The sequence below is a fragment of the Arvicola amphibius genome, chromosome 3 (assembly GCF_903992535.2).
Source record: "Arvicola amphibius chromosome 3, mArvAmp1.2, whole genome shotgun sequence".
Lineage (NCBI taxonomy): Eukaryota > Metazoa > Chordata > Mammalia > Rodentia > Cricetidae > Arvicola > Arvicola amphibius.
The window spans coordinates 140,873,490-140,891,066 of record NC_052049.1 but is presented as its reverse complement, the minus strand read 5'-3'; the positions used below and the strand labels follow the sequence as shown (position 1 = coordinate 140,891,066).

The 17,577-nt window shown below is 34.9% G+C and overlaps 1 protein-coding gene and 1 non-coding gene across 4 annotated transcripts in view; one reads left to right on the top strand and one right to left on the bottom strand.

The window, feature by feature from the left end:
- Znf280d (zinc finger protein 280D) overlaps window positions 1-17,577 on the bottom strand; it is an 81,943-nt gene that overhangs the window by 40,211 nt on the left and 24,155 nt on the right. For all 3 annotated transcript variants that reach the window (XM_038321742.2, XM_038321744.1, XM_038321743.2), the window contains exons 7-13: window positions 17,454-17,550; window positions 13,106-13,273; window positions 12,612-12,721; window positions 6,965-7,188; window positions 2,953-3,110; window positions 2,449-2,549; window positions 1,314-1,460 (exon numbers count right to left, since the gene is read on the bottom strand). In XM_038321742.2, the coding sequence (XP_038177670.1) occupies window positions 1,314-1,460; window positions 2,449-2,549; window positions 2,953-3,110; window positions 6,965-7,188; window positions 12,612-12,721; window positions 13,106-13,273; window positions 17,454-17,550 (1,005 nt within the window). The remainder of the gene's footprint in view (window positions 1-1,313; window positions 1,461-2,448; window positions 2,550-2,952; window positions 3,111-6,964; window positions 7,189-12,611; window positions 12,722-13,105; window positions 13,274-17,453; window positions 17,551-17,577) is intronic.
- On the top strand, window positions 3,951-4,080 carry LOC119810916. The gene has a single exon (XR_005284854.1). It is a non-coding gene; the product is annotated as a small nucleolar RNA SNORA67 (small nucleolar RNA).

The following is a 17,577-nucleotide window of genomic DNA, read 5'->3' as shown; positions in this document are numbered from 1 at the left end:
TCCTTTTTAAAAGTAAAACCCAAAGATGAAACAGAGTAACAAGAATAGTGTCTCCTGAACTCTGTTTATGAGGATTCACTAACAGCTATTCCTCAAATAAAGGGTCTGGTGGTCAGGTAAATTGGAAAATTATACATACCATACATTTTTTTAAGTTCTTGGAAATCCTATTTTAAAAGGATTTTAAAAATCTTTAATTTTATAAACCTGGTATTATCAGTGATAATATCTGAGGAAAAGCCAATGGAACAATGTGAGAGTCTAGACTAGGAGAACTTCCTGGGCTTTTCAATGATGTACAATCTCAGCCACAACACAGCTGCATGCCCCAAAGTGTTTTTTTTATTTATTTATTTATTTATTTATTTATTTATTTATTTATTTATTTATTTTTTAACAAAATTTATTGGAAATTCTACTTTTATATTCTCTACCAAGTAAAAACACAAGGTAATTTCCTGATTTTCTAACCGAACCCAATAGACAAGTACACGACAATGGGAAATACCTGGTGGGCAGACTTTAAAAACTACAAATACACTGAGCTTTGCAGTGAGCTGACAAAACCTGACCACACCATCAGATCCAGTGTAGACATGGGTTTCTGATTCCAACAAAGGCATTGTTGCTAAGGCAGGTTTCAGAGTTTCAGCAACATTTTTAGCTCAAAAGATGGTTTAATTGCTCCAGGAAAAGAACCACTAAGTATCACATCAGAGAAGTAAGGAACAACTAATGATGAGTTCCAGACATTACATAGCTAAAGCTAGCAGGAGTCACTCAGGAAACAAGCTATGCTCTGGCAGAGTTCCAATGCTGAGGGAGCACTTGTTTCTTTTGTCGTGTAACTGTGAAATGTTACCCTAGGTCTGTAATGACAACACCTCTTATCATAACACCAGGGTCTGGACAATGGGGTGAAAACATAAGACAAAGAAACAAACAAGATTAAGAATTCTCTATCTTGATTCTTTCAATTCTAACTCACTTATTTTTCCTCTTGAGAGGGTACTTCAAAATCATTCCCACATCTACTGAGACCCTGAAGTAGAAAATCTTTCCCCATATTCCATTTGCCTTTTGTTTTGTCTAAATTCTAGGCTTCCTATTCCTTGTCATCGTTGAGACTCATCACTATTTATAGGCCGTAAGAAAATTAGAAAAGAAGGAAAGAAATGGAAACTTTACAAGTGATTCTATACATAATTTAAATCACTTGTATACGCGGAACAACTTTATTTCCTTTAAAGAACAAACTGAATATTCTGAGTGATAATCAGGTAATATGAAAAAGTAAAAATTACTAAACTCACCTGATGCTTCATGTAATGATGCATATAGGGTGTGGCAATTTTAATAACTTTGAGGCAAAATGGACATAGCAAATTCTTAGTGTTTTCGTGGGATGTTCTAAAATGAGATTCTACATCAGAAAATAATGATGATCTGTAATTGCAAACCTAGAAATAAAAAACATTAAGTTGAAATGGAACGTTTGTAACTGATCTGAAAGTACAAAGTGACAAAGAATCACTTGTTAGATTATATACTACCAATCCAGCTCTGACGCTTATCCATGCAAGAAGCTCACTAACAAAAAGCACTAAATGTCAGAATAGGATGATCCTTCAGAACTCAAGACTGCTTCCCAAATATAATAGATACCTTCATTTTTATCACATCACTTCCCTGCCACCCCGTCTTCCCTTGAATTTTGAAGCTTTGGAACCTTCTGGAGGTTGTGGAGTCCTATAAAATACTTTATCTCTGCATAAAACAGTACTTGCCATCAGATTATAAATACAGCCTCCAAGCTGTGAAAGTGGCAATTCATCTCCCTCCAGCTTTCCTATTCCTTCAAATTCTGAAGAAATACTTGCACCAAAGCACATGACAGAGCTCTGTATAACTAAGCATTTTCACATTGGTCATATGGATGCACTATTCCCTGTAGGGTAAAGTAAACCGTAAATCCAATCTATTTTTCTGACCAGGCTCCTCTCTTTCTAGTGCTTAGGAGCAAACAGCAGCCTCTGGGCCAAATAAAGTTCTCTATCTTCCCTCATGTAATGTATGAAATATGCAAGAGACTTTACATAAGTAAACTAAGTAGGAGGGACTTTAATTGTAGCTACCCTTTTTACCTAAATGGTAAAAAAAAAAAAGACCAATGTATTTCACCACACATGAAAATTAGCTAAAATTCAAAAATCGTAGTCCTTAAAGTTTTATTAGGACATGAACACATCCATTCATTCTCCTACTCTCATTGCTGACTTGTCACATGGGAGAGTTGACTGGCTGTGAGAGACTGTAATCTCTCTAAAATTAAATGTTTGCTGTTGATGCCTTAACTAAAAAGATTTCTAACAATTTATCTAACAACTACAAATCTTAACACCAAAACAACAAATAGTTAAGAACACTATAAAACATGGATGGATGTACCTGGCAGATATACGGCATTTCACCAGGTTTATGATTATCCTTCATATGTTGTAAAAGAATCTGTTCAGTTTCAAACGATAGTTCACAGATTTTACAAATGGCTATAAATAGAAGGAATAAAGTTATTACAACATTTTAATACATAAATATAAAGGTTCATTTCATTTTGGGTAATAGTAAATGGAGCAGTAGTGAGAGGTCATGAGCAATCATACACACAAAAAAAAACCTCAGTGCAGTCCTCTAATTCCTCTTTTAGCACTACTGCAATGCATGTTCATCATCCTATTGTCTCAGTACCAAATAACCTGCCTGAGTTCATGTAGCAATACCTGACACACATCTGGGATTTCAACTGAAGCTGTTGAAGTAAGTTAACTTTTTCAATTTTGCCCCCAAAATTCAAAGTCTGTTTCTTGTTTCTACTTCTGCAATAGTTTTCTCAAGACTGCGTAGCTTCAACAGTAAAGAATCACTCGACACTGAAAGGCAGCTTTAACTCACTAGAAAACTCATGAAGCGTGTGTGTGCTCTCAATGTGGCACTGCAGCTGGAAGGGCGTGGGAAACTGGCGGTAGCAGTGCTGGCAAGTGGTGTGCTTCTCCCAGCTCTCACTGCTCTGCTTCTCAAGTTCCAAGTGGTGCTTCATGTGGTTCATAAACCTGTAAAAGATTGTCAACATGTGCAAAGATTCAAATTAAAACACTCAAAAGAAAATCTCAAACCCCATTATAAATAAAACTGTGAATACTATTCAAAATCTAGAATCTTCAATTTCTCTAGAAAAGTGCATGTCTTAAATAATGACCTCAAGTGGACACTTTTTCATCTTTGTTCTCAAATGTCACTAGTTTCAGATGACTGTTTTTAGATAAAATGGCAGGCTTGTCTACACTGCTAAGGACTTCACACTGTAAAATTTAATGGTGGAAGAGAATCCTATCAGCAAAAGCAGCTAGAGTCATGGGGAAAATCCTTTAAGACCTTGAAGATACACAATAAATTCCAGCTACTAGTATTTTTTTACTTGTATCTTTGTTTTAAAATGCATAAGAGCAGTTTTAACGCCTGCAATTGTAACTTTTCATTTTCTTTAGTGACATTGTTTATCGTTCACACAAACTGTTTATTTTGCATACTGTGCCCTTTGTAAGATAATCTCCATTTTGTAGTTTTACACTTTGCTATTTCAGCATCCCTACAAGGCTTCTTATGAGCAGAACTATGACCCTAAGTGCAGAGTATGGTATACTTATTTAAAGGTACTTACTTCTTAAGCTTTTGGCTGAATTAGAAAGTAATATTACTTGATCAAAATAATTTTCAGAATGGGTCAACTACTAGTAAATTATTCAGTTGGAGGCTTCAAAAGAAATGATCATTAAATTATATGAGAATGTTATCAATCCAGAGAACAGCCATCATAAAGCCTGTGACATCCTTTTTTTCCCCCTATCTCTAAAACACAGTATCTCTTCAAAGCAGGTTGAATTACACTTTGAGTCCAAAGTGATTCCCTCTCTAAAGGGCTGATTAGTGCCCCTCTCAGGAACGTAACAACTTGGAAGAAAACCTGGCATGCCTGAGGTCTGGGGAACAAGGGTTGCTTGTTGCCTTTGTCTGCCTACATGTACGCCTAGTCAATCTGGGTAGATTATCTTCTGACAGCTCTATCATCTTTCTTGACCTAGGCCAGAGGCACTGATGTGCAGCAGGTCTCCCTAGTCATCAATTATGACCTTCCCACCAACAGGGAAAACTACATCCACAGAACTGGCCACGGCGGTCGCTTTGACCATAAAGGTGTGGCCATTAACATGGTGACAGAAGAAGACAAGAGGACTCTTCGAGACACTGAGACATTCTACAGCACCACCATTGAAGAAATGCCCCTCAATGTTGCTGACCTCATTTGAGGGGCTGTCCTGCTACCTGGCTGTAGCCAGGGTTCCATCCTGGGTAGCTGAGGAACAGCTGGAAAGGGGGAGAGAAGGGAGCCAAGGGATGGACATCTTATTTTTTTTTTCCTCTCCCTCTTTAAATAAATACCACTTTTTGAGGCAAAAAAGGAAAAAAAAAAGAAATACACTTTGAAATACCTTTTTCCTTTGGTTTTACAGAAAACCCTAGTCTTGGTTAAATATTATATATAGGAAAAAGACCACAAACTAGTAAATTTTCAGCTAACACCTTGAAGCTAAATATACTAAAGTATATTTATATGAAGTAATGCTGGTTAATTTCTCATATGTTTACAGAAGAGCTAAATGGAATGTATAGTTCTCAAGTCAATATATGGAAACAGTAAAAAAGGAAAAATTCTTACAGTGACCTGCTTTTAATGACACCCAAACAGTAAAGAAAAACCTGTAATAACAACTCAGAACAGAAACCATTACATAAATTATAAACAGCTGCAAGGTTATAGGCATGGTGTCACATACCTTTCCTAGAACTTGGGAGCCGAAAAAAAGGCAGATCTCTGTGAGTTTTGGACTTGCCAGAGCTATATATGAGATTTTTATCTCAAAAACAAATGCAAAATTACAAAAAAAACAAAAAGCCATTTCATCTTACCACATTTTACTGAGAAAAATTCAATTCCTTTGGTCATGAGTTATTTACCATTAAGGTTACATTTCCCAGGTAATAGTTTTCAATATTCAGTTCCTGTATATTACTAAAGGTAATAGGTTTACATTTTATAAATATTCTAATAACATAAACATACAGAACTAATGTCCTAAAATAATTCCTAGAAAGTTACTTTTCAAATTGACTATTAAATAAGATAATCTTAAAAGATAAAAATACTTCTCCTAAAATCAATTGCAATACATACCATATTTAACAGGGAATGAAGACAGTGAATCACTCCTGTACAGTTTATACCTTATCTCCTGACAGAAACTTGTAATAGCAAGAATACGGAACTCGGTGGAGGTCTACTTCAATACTGCTTCAGTATTACATCCAAAGCACAATTTCTCTGCTAAACTACTGGGACTACTAGCTCTTGAAGAAGGTGAAGTAGTGTAAGAGCTTGGGGAATATACAAAATCACACATACACACAAAAAGCCTGTGAGCATCATTGTATCAGCGAGCCACAGAAGCATAAAAATGAATGAACCCTGGAGCTGAAAAGGTAACTGTTGGTGTATAAAATGCTAATTCACAAAAATTTTTAATAAATGTAAAAGATATGGTAAATGTATGTGTATTTGTATACAATAATCTTTTCATTTGTTTTTGAGAATTGAGTTTTGTATATGTTATTATGTTCTCATCTCTCTCCAAATTTGTCCCATATCTACTCCTGAAGTACAACTTATCTAAAATAAGTATACTCAGGTCTGTATCTTATTGTGAAATGTACATAAAAGAAAAATCAGTTTTCATCAACAGCTTAATTTATAGAAAATAAGATTGCTTAAAAGAAAGATAAAGGAAAACAATAAAACAACTATAATAAGGGTAGAAGCAAGGTAGTAAGTGTCCAATGTAAAAATTTAAAATTCATGATGAATATTTGAAAGTTTTTATGAAAGAGTAGAAAAAAGTCTTACCTAATAAAAAATTTAGACTATATAATAAATAAAACCATCATTCAACATTTCTCTTTGCCACTTTCTTTTTTTTCCTCCTTCTTTTTGCTTTTTCAAAAGGGTTTCTTTATGTAGTTCTGGCTGTCCTGAAACTCACTCTGTAGACAAGGCAGACAACGAATTTACAAAGATCCACCTGCCTTTGCCTCCCAAGAGCTATGATTAAAGATGTGTACCATCAATGCATGGTGACTTCTTGTTATTCTTAAAAGTTTTTTTGGTTTTGTTTTCTGTTTTTTGAGACAAAGTTTCTCTCTGTAGACCTGCGGTTGTCCAGGAATTCATTCTACAGACCATGCTAGCCTTGAACTCACAGAGATGTGCCTGCCTGGCAAAGGTTATATTTTTATAACATAGGCCACTCAAAGAATACAAGTATAAATTCCTAAAACTTAAAAACATTTGTATGTAAAATTTTTAAATCCCATTGGGAATGATATATCTAATTTTTATTTAAATTTTAAAATTAAGAGACATGTCTTCTAGTAGGACTTCTCTAAAGCGGTCACAATTCCTATAAGATATATACAATAAAGATGACAAACATAAAGTGGGAGGTTTGAGCATCAAATCAGTAAGGAGAAAGTCAATCTGAAACCTTCTGAAGAAGTACTTCTTGTATTGTGAAGAAATTATACTATTCAAAGACATTAGAAAATTCAAAACACAATAAATTCCTAGATCACTAATAAGTTCATTTTGATTCAAATTATAATAATCTTTGTCCTTTCTTAAGCCATGTGAAAGAAAGACAAAAATAGCAGGATTTAAGAGGAGAATCTGAAAATACAACAAAGGAGAACATACTGAAACTGCTATGTAGAATGGCAAGACAGTGTATGATAAAGACACAAAGGTAACATCTTTAACATTTCAACTTTCCTTAAATAGAAATTCCTATTTACATACCTAATATTATTTTTGAGAACTTTTAAACAACTGAAGCATTTAAAGGTTGTGTGAGTCTTCAGTTCTTCTTGGACATCTCCTTCATGTTTTCCATAATAAAAGTCATTAACTAACATGATCAATTTTCCTTTCTCTGAATCAAGAGCTTTAGTGTCATTTGTTGTATTTGAAATTTCTTTTTTAGTCAATCCCAAAAAGTTATTTATCATGTCTGGACAACAATACTAGAAGAGGAAAAAAAAGATGCAAATTATTAATTACAAAATTATAGCAAAAACAATTATGTTTTCAACTAAGGGTAAACCACATAAAACTATGCTTGATAAGATATCTGGAAGAAACAGTAAAATTCTGTGGTGGATATTCTAAAACGTTTAGAAAAGTAAACATCTTTTTTTTTTTAGAGTAGACTATTTGTTTAGTGTGTGCATTATGTATATGGATATGTGAGTGCCACAGTGCACTTGTGGAGGTCAGAGGACAACCTGCGGACGTCGGTTCTTTCCTTCCACCATGTGGGTTCCAGGGATCAAACTCAAGTCGTCAGGTTTGGCGGCAAGCACCTTTAACAGCTGAGCCATCTCGCCAGCCCATAAACATTATCTTAACAAAACAAAAATTTAAAAAGAGATGAAAAAAACCTTAACACTAAGACTTGGCTATAGCTTTTAAACTTTTCCCATGCAATATGCCTGCTTAGATACATGTTTAATAGTCATTTGTTTCTTCAACCAAAATTCATTCATTTCATAACCATGTCAGTAATACAGGAGGAAGGTTAGTGATACATGCTTTGATGTATCCGGTTATATGAAATCTTCCTGCTGGACAGTGGTGGTGTATCCCAGCACTCAGGAGGCAGAGGCAAGCCTAGTGAGTTCCAGAAGAGCCAAGACAGCCAAGGATACACAGAAAAACCTATCTCAAAAAAAAAAAAAAAAAAAAAACAAAACAAAAAAAAAAACAAAAAAAAAAACCCTAGGCTGCAACTTCATAAACTAGCCAAAACTAGACTTTTACAGAGTTCAAATGCCATTCCCTAATTTCATGGGTACTAGAAATGGTTTGGGACACAAAGACAAATGCATCTGGTACATCTTGGAACCCAGAATGCTCAAATATTTGAAGGTGAAATTTACTTCTCAGTAATAAAATCAAGTTATCACATAAATAGTTATAATATGAAAATTTCCATATATGCACATTTTAGTAAGTTACTTATTGTATATAATTTTCAGTTGTAGGGCTTTTTCAGTATTTTTTCTTCAAGGGCAAACCTAGAAAAATCTGTATCAGAAAATTCAGAGGTGCTCATTAAAATGGTAATTCCTGCCTGATGGTGGAACACGCCATTAATCTCTACACTTGAGAGGCCTTTACTCTCTACACTTGGAAGGCAGAGGCAGGCGTTCAAGGCTAGCCTGGTCTAGAGTTCCAGGTCAGGCAGGAACCCTGCCTCAAAAATCCAATTAATAAATAAATAGAAATTCCTAGGACCGCAATGTCTACAGGAGAAGCCTAAGAAGTTGTTTTTGCTTTTTGTTTTTTAAGAAACACAGGTAATTGTTTTATAACACAAAGCTTCTTAAGTGTGTTATTAAATCAGCATCTGAAAATCTTAGCACAATTATTCTGTCCTATGGTTACAACATCCACTTCCTCTTTTGTCACATGTATGTCTTTAGATCATTATCATTCATGAAACATTCAGTCTAACATGAGGATCCAGGCTTGTAATAGACAGATGTACAGCATCTTTGGCAAGGTTACATTATTCCTGCTTCATTTCATGGTCAACATTTATGCTGTGTATGTAAATGCAGGTGTGCACATGAAGGTGTGAGCATTTATACATTCACATGTATATGCAGGCCAGACAACAAGCTTGCTGCCATTCCTCAAGCACCAGCTATCTAGCTTGGCACCTCAACATGAACACCACCTACATCTTTTAGAAACTCCTGTAAGGAACAGATTGCTTGAACTATCTTCACATATCATAACTTTTGAATTTCTATACCTACAAAAGTAAAAACATAAAAAAAATTTAAAATATATCTAGGAAGTAGGAAAAATACTGAATAAAACTGACTCAGCGAGGAACATAACTAATTTATACTCACGAGTTAAGGTTGTACTCATAAACAAAATTAAAATAAGTACATTAGCTGAGCACGGAGGCTTACACCTTTAATCCCAGCACTCCCGGGCAGAAGCAGGTGGATTTATGTGAGTTCAAGGCCAGCCTGGTCTATACAGAGAGTCCCAGTTCAGACAGGGCTATATAGTCTTGAAGGATAAGTATATTAGTATCCTAAAAGATGATCTTTTTTCCGCTGATAAAATGGAAGCACAACCCCCTGCCCCAATTTCTTTTAATTTACAAAGAGAGGCAAGAAGGGTTTTGTTATGTTTCTGTATTTCTTTTGAGACAGAACTGGCAATTTACTAAATCAACCAGTCTGGCCTTGATTTCACAAAGATTTGCCTGCCTCTGCTTCTGAGTGCTGAGTCTAAAGTTCCAGCCTTATTTCTAGATTTTTCCTGAGGTACATGTTAACATATATGAACTCAAAATTAGGAATATCAAGCTATTTCTAAGGACTTTCATAAGACTAGTAGAATAATGCTACTTTTAATCTTAAAGAAAAGAAGCACGATATGGAGCAATCTGACTCTACTATAGAAAATCACTAAAGAGCTGTGACTGAAGTCAATGGTAGAGAACTTGCCCAGCATGCACAAGGCTCTGGATTCAGTCACAAAAAGACAAGTGTCACGAGGCAGATTAAAAGAATAAACTTACTTAAAATTTATATATTATAAATATGTATCAATGGCATTATTTGGACAAACAAAGCACTATCTTATTTAAAACTCTCCTATGGGGAAAGAAAATCACAAATAACACAGGAAAATTGGATACAGAGTCTTCTAATTACTAATGGGTTAATGTTATGCCCTACTGTGCTACATTCTGAAAAAACGTAAGAACTTACCCCGTTAGAACTACAACAGAGTGTTAGCTGTTAATCTCTTCAATCCCATCTTTAACCTCCTTAGACTCAAAGAGTTCTACTTCTGAGATAACTTTTTTAGATCATGTAGTTTTTGTCTTTCTATCTAACTAAAATATTGCCCCATGGTTTTAAATTTACCCTTCCTAGATTTGATGACTGTATATATGCCCATTATGAAATAAAGAATATATACAAGAATAAAATATACAAGAAAATACATACATACACATTGTATGAATTATGTTACTTTCATAAAATGCTCTGGTGTTCTACTATTTGATTACATGGCATTTGGCAATTTCCAATAAAAGTAATCATAAATAATTCTAAAAAACACACACACACATTTAGGACAGAGGTCATCAATCTTTCCAAGTGCAGGATTAGCTTTTTGTAAACTTGACAAAAACTAGAGTTATCTGGAAAATGGAAACGTCAATTGAGAAAATGCCTCCATGACACTGGACTGTAGAAGTCTGGGAGGCAATTTTCTTTTTTTGTTAATGACTGATGTGGGCGTGTCTAGCCTAGTAGGGGCAGTGCCAAGTGCCATACCTGTGCAAGTAGTCCTGTGTTGGATAATAAGGTCAACTGAGCAAGCCAAGGGAGGCAAGCCAGTAGGCAACACTCTTCCAAGGTCTCTGCTTCAGTTCCTGCCCTAACTTCTCTTCATGATAGACTGAATGTAAGCTGACAGACAACCTTTCTTTTCTATATTACTTTTGATCATGATGTTTCCCTCACAGCAACAGAAAGCTAATTAGGCCAAGAAGATTATACATTATAATATAATCTGTACATATAATAGGGGAAAATAAAAACATTTTATATTTACCTGTAAACACAAAAAGAAAACCAGAATACATAAAGCAAACTAATATGAAGTTATTTTCTTTAAGGACTACCTTATGAATCAGGCAGATGTGAATTGGGGCTGGATTCCTCACTAGTATCCCTGTGTAGGCTTTTATAAATCATGATTATAATACCTGGTCAAAAATGAGTAAGCAGAACTAATGTACTCCCTTTTGCCCCTCTATCTCTAACATCAAACATATAAACTGTCGTTAAGTCTCATCAAAACATCACAAAGAACGTGGAAATTACATGAGCAGGACAATGTTCCTGTGTGAGTGGAGCACGAAGGACAGTCCACATCTGGGGGCTGGAAGTAGGGTAAATAAAATATAATTCTGAATAAAAGAGACCAGGTTTGGAATTTTTAAAGTTTTTTTGTCTATTAATCGTTCATAAGCATGGATTTCACTTCGACATTTTCAATATATTTTGATCACATTCAACCCTCATTATCCTCTCTTGTCCTTTGCCTGTTCCCAATAAGTTGTAAGTCGTCCTCCTGTCTTCAGCTTTCTTTCTGCTTACTTTTTCAAGCTCAATAAGTTTGATTAGGATTACTTTCATGAGGAAAGGGTTCTATACAGTAGTATGGGCAATTTAACCAGTGATGACACCACCGACAAAAATGTCTCCCCTTTACCCATGAACTGCCAGTGAGTTCCTCCTGGTTTTGTTTGTTTTTGAAAATGATGAATAAAAAAATTGTCAACAGGTACTTAATTCTTTCTCTCATTCACGTCCTTTCGTACTCTATATTGCTGTTCTTCTTATCTTCTTTTGCCTTCCAGTCATTTATAGTAGGAACAAGATTACATAACATTTTTTATAAAGGCACAAAAGAGCATAGTAAAAGCTAATATTTGAAGGAAGTCTTTTTTTCCCACACCACAAGAGGGCGTGGGAAACCTCACACACGGGACACAGGCGGCCCACGCCGCTCTGTGACAGAATCGTTCTGTAACAGAATCGAACATCGGGACCAGACCCGGGGTTCGAACTCGGGCCCTCAGACTCGCAAGCGCCGCGCTTAACAGGCTGAGCTACTGCTCAGCTTGCTTGAAGGAAGTCTTAATTAAGTTTATACTTCATAAATACTTTCAAATTTCCTTAAAATCGAAATCAAAAGCTTCCCATTAAACTTGAAACAAATCTGTAATAATTGTGCAAACTATATTCTGAACTTTATCAAAACAATATTTCAAGTAAAAACATGAGCATTTGAAGTTTATATCTAAATACTGACAATAAATGTGTATCTTAGATCTTCATCATCTAATGCAGAATATACACATTAGCGTATATACATACACACAGTATAGAATTTTTAAATTATAAAAAGTTTTTTACAAATCTGAATGACTTAATATATTGTGCTTAAAATCAGAATACAATAAGCAAATATTATAAATATATGAAATAAGGAATTTCACTATCTCTGTTTTTTTTGTTTGTTTGTTTTTTGAAACAGGGTTTCTCTGTGTAGCTCTAACTGTCCTGTAGACCAGGCTGGCCTTGAATTCAGAGATTCATCTGCCTCTGCTTCACAAATACTGGGATTAAAGGCATGTGCCACCATGACTGGCAGAATTTTATTATCTTATAGAATTATTTTGAATATAAAGTTTTACCTAAGCACTCACTAAGAATATATCCAATTTTTAAGATTTCATACCTAAAGTGTTTGAACAAACCGAAATTTACTATAAATTGGTCATTAACATTTTTAGAGATTTTCAAACTTTTTCAAATTAGAATCTAAAAAATTTTACCGTCATGTGATTTTTCAGAGGATCCAAAAGATTGAAGTGAATATTACACTTAGGACATGCTCTTGGAAAAGTTGTTCCATTTTTAGATTGATTTGATGAGCAATTTGCACCTAAAATGAATTCAGATCAATTATGAAATAAAACGCATCACTTTTCAGGGTTTTTTTCCGAACTATTTTTAATTATTTCTGGGTACACACGCACGTGTACATGAATGTCACATTTGTGTTGATGGCTGTGGGGTGGCCAGAGGACAATGTTTGGCACCCTGAAGCTCCATGGAATTAGCTGATGGTTGTAAGCCACTCAATGTGGATGCTGGGATTCAAACCCAGGTTTTCTGCAAGAGTTGTAAGTGCTCATATCCAATAAGCCATCTCTCCAGGCCCCAAATTCAGCACTTTTTAACTTTAAATAACCACTATTACGTCTCTGAATTTGTAACAGTTGCAAAACTTACCTTTAAATATTACAGTAAATTCATTCTCATTTACCTTGTGATGGTGTCACCTGCAGAGACATCACTGAAGGAGGCTTTTCTAAAGAGACTATAGAAGAGGAATCTGCTCCAGAAATATTGTCACTGGGTTTAGGCTTTTTTGGGTTAACACTGCTTATGTCAGAACCAGGACGTTTTGATGAAAATGAACTTTCATTCAAACCTAAAATGATTTAAACAGTAGAAAAAGATTCTAAAATATTGTAAAATACTGCTCATAACTAGTTAAGTTTATATGTGGGAACTAATATATATGATATAATGGAACTATACTATATCAATGATAAAAATTAAATGATATTTCTAGGCACAGTGGCACACACACCTTTAATTCCAATTCTTGGGAGGCAGAAGTAGGCAGAGGTCTGTTAATTTGAGGCCAGTCTGATCTACCTAACCAGTTCCAAGCCAATCAGGGCTACATAATAATACCTTGTCCTTAAAGAACAAATTATATGATACAAACTTAGAGAGTATAAGGAAGAAGAATAAAAACTTATTAAGGACTGCATTTATTCAATCAGTTTGTGAAACTGCCTTCCTATGCAAGTGTATTCTCATACGGCTTGAAAAAATAGTGACACTGAGGAAAGACATTCTGATTCTGAAGTTCCTAAGAACCAATCATCTTCAGATGCTTAAATACATTCAAGTTTGTACTACACACACACACACACAGAGAGAGAGAGAGAGAGAGAGAGAGAGAGAGACAGAGACAGAGAGAGAGAGACAGAGAGACAGAGAGAGAGAGAGATAGAGAGAGAGAGAGAGAGAGAGAGAGAAGCATACACAATAATTTGCTCCAAACATTTACAGATCCTATAATTTCTTTCATTTTTTTTCCAAGAAAGAGTTTTTCTCTGTGCAACCTGGAATGCCCCAGAACTCACTCTGTAGACCAGGCTGGCCTTGAACTCAGGGATCTGCCTGTCTCTGCCTCCTGAGTGCTGGGATTAAAGGGGTGCACCACCATGCCCAGATAAAATTTTGTAACTACCTAAAATGCCTAATGTGATTAGTCCTTTCCCACCTAACAAAGTGATCTCATAGCTTATGACATTACACGCTTATTGCTATATACAAAGTAGGAACTTCTATACTTGAATAATATTTTACTCACTCAAAAGAAAGGGCATAAGAGACGGGGAGCTGTGTCTCTTTTAAGGGACTATATTAAGGAGTGTCTGATCAAAAGTAAAACAAAAAAAAAAACCTCTTCCATTTGATTTATTAGAGTTCTGCATGAATCTTTCTTTACATGGATATTTCATTATTAAAAATAATTTTCCATTTAGCTAAATCACTGTAACACTAAAAGATTAAACCTTAAGAGTATCAGCAAGAGAAAGAGGGACAGTTAGACTCTAACTAGGCCAAACAAAGTCCTTTTTAAAAATAAAACATAATGTACATTGTAGCAAAGACTCTCAAACAGCACATTAAGTAGGCCTGTCTGTACACTAACTGTAGAAACAAACCCAGAATCTGTCAGTCTCTACTTATGCACTCTTATTTAACTTCTGAGTTTCAATTTCCATTTTTGCTACCTTATTTTACAGTTACTTTAAGGTCAAACAATGCATTCAAAGAACCTTAAAATACTTGAGACATAAAGAAAAAAAACAATTATCATTACTAACAAGACACTTTATACCTTAACTTGTTTTAAAGGATAAAATTATTCCAAAAGATCTGCTTATCAGTGTTTTTAATGAGGACAAACTTGCCAAGAAAATAAGAATATTATACTAGTTCATTTCACTGTTTCATCTTTTTTTAGTTTTTTAAATTTTTTTTAAAAGAAAACAAACTAACTTTTGGCATTTTACACACCAATTTCACTTCCCACTCCCTCCCCTCCTCCCATCCCTTCCACTTTTTCCCCTACCCCAACCCACATCCACTCTTCAGAGAGGGTAAGGCACATTGCTTTGAGGAAGGACCAAGGCCCTCCCTATATATCTAGGCTGAGCAAGGTATCCATCCAAAGAGAATGGGTTCCAAAAAGCCAGTACAAGCAGTAGGGATAAATCCTGGGGCCATTGCCAGTGGCCCCACGTCTGCCCCAGGCACTGCTTCATCTTTTAAGACAAAGTAATAATGGTTTCTCTCACAATCTTCAAAACACTTGATCAGAGACAGACAAACTGCACATATATGAACAAGATCTCTGGTAGTGTAATCATACAAACATGCTTATGTTACTTGGAAAACATATAGGTGATAGCATTTTTAATTAATCAACTAATTATAAAATAGATTATAACGTAAAAATAGACTTCTTCAATGTAAGAATTTAACATGAGAAATCTCAACAACATTAAATAAAACCACTGCATTCATTCCAATCTTTTTTACATTTATTCATTTATCTCTGTGAATGAGTGAGGGTATGCACAAGTCATTGTATTTGGGTGAAACTCAGAACAATTTGTGAGTCTGTTCTCTCCTTCCACCATGTAGGTTCCAGGAATCAAACTCAAGTTGTCAAGACTTGGAAGTAGATGCTTTTACCAACTGAGCCATGTCAATTGGTCCTGCTTGTGTTTTATATTCTGACCCTTTATCTGTTTTGCTAGGCTTGTGCTATTCTCTATCCCCAAATAATTCTAGCTCTGCCAGTAAAAATCCTACTTTCTTTCATAGTCAAACTCAAGCCCAATAATCTCCACAGACAGTAGTCTGTCAGTCAATCGTGCTACTGAAAGATCAACACTGACTGATACTGATACTTGTTATGAATATAATTCACATTTCACTTATCTTGTTTGGGCATTTAAAAAGCCCTGTGTGAACGAGAGCAAGAATCAAAATGCTATCTTCAGGTGCCTTGCTCCATGTGGAGAACTGAATGAATTATAGAAGAAAAATGAGTAGCCCCATCTCTTAATATGAAAAATCGAAACTATGAAGAGGTCGGCTGCTCTGATTAAAAGCTAAGTCTTAAGAGCAGAGGTTCAAACCTAAAACTTCCTAGTTATCCCACTTAATGAAGTTTCACTCACTGTAGCAGAAAGCTGAGAGGGAGAATAGGAGTCTTTATTGGTTCTTTCTTCCCAGAAATTTCAAGACTGTAGACTTTTTCTATGAGTAAAGTCTATGAGCTTCCTAATGCCAGATTTAATACAAATATTTTTTCTTCGTTTCTTTTCGCTTGTACCTATTTTATTAACAAGATATTAGTAAACAATTTAGTAAACTATGTATGTGACATTCAGAGATGTGTTTATCAAATAAGGTATTATTAAAAGGGAAAAGAACCTTAAGCCCTATTATGAAAAAAAAAGTGCAGGAAAGTCTGTTAAACACCTCATTAATCTATTTATTAAATAATCTAAACATTCCAAAAAATCTTATACATCTTAGTTAAAATATTTCAATAAATACAAATAGCTATTTGTCTAAGAACTAACTTGCCTTGATGAGGAGGAATTTTCACAAAGACAAAAATTCCTCCATGGTATGCTAATATATTTCAAATTAATAAAGAATGTTTATCATATGCACTAAAGGAACTTTATATCATCAATAGATAAATTTTATTACTCTTCTAAAGACCATTTTTTACCATGTCTAAGTCTTTGTCTTTCTGTTTTTGAGACACAGTTCCACTATGTAGCACAGGATGGCTGTGAAATCATTACATAGTCCAGCTTGACCTCAAACTGATAATAATTATCTGCCACAGCCTCTCAAATGCTGAGATTATAGATGTACACCACCACATTCAAAAACTAGTTTTTTAAATTACCTTTTAGTTACGAGAGGGGGGGAGGGAAAGGAGAACATGGTAAATACACCCATGCCACAGCACACATGTGGAGCTCAGAAAACAACTTGCTAGAAATCAGTTCTCTCGTCCCACTATGTTGAGTCCCAGGCATGGAACTCAGGTCAATATGCTTGGAAGCGAGTGCCTTTGCCTGCTGAGTCATGTCACTAGTCCAAAATCTATTTCTTTATTATAGCTACTTTACAGCACCATAAAAATCATACTTAACTATATAATGAAATCACTTACTGAACTAGAAAGACGCTAACATAATTAAGAATTCAATTACAACCATATACTTTTTTATACTAGGGGCAACATAAACTAAATTTTCTTAACAATGTTTATATTATCTGAAGCCTTCATTGATGTTTTTAAAGAATTTTTAAGGTTAAATTCATAGGAAAAATGAGTACAATGTGACTTTGTGAAATTTTACATAAAACCTCAAAAAGACACTTAAAAGCTATTTACAGCAGTCTTATACTTTCACATAAAGATGAGTTCCAAAACAAAAGTGATTCCATATGATTATGCATCAAGTTTAAGGAAAGAAAATAGTGACACCAACCTGCGATGGAAGGCGATGGTCCTGTCTCCTGGGTCAGGTCAAACAGTAACTCTGAAGAGTTACCAGACACAACTCGTGGAGAGTTTGTTATATAACCCTGTTAAATTCCAAGAAAGAATATGAT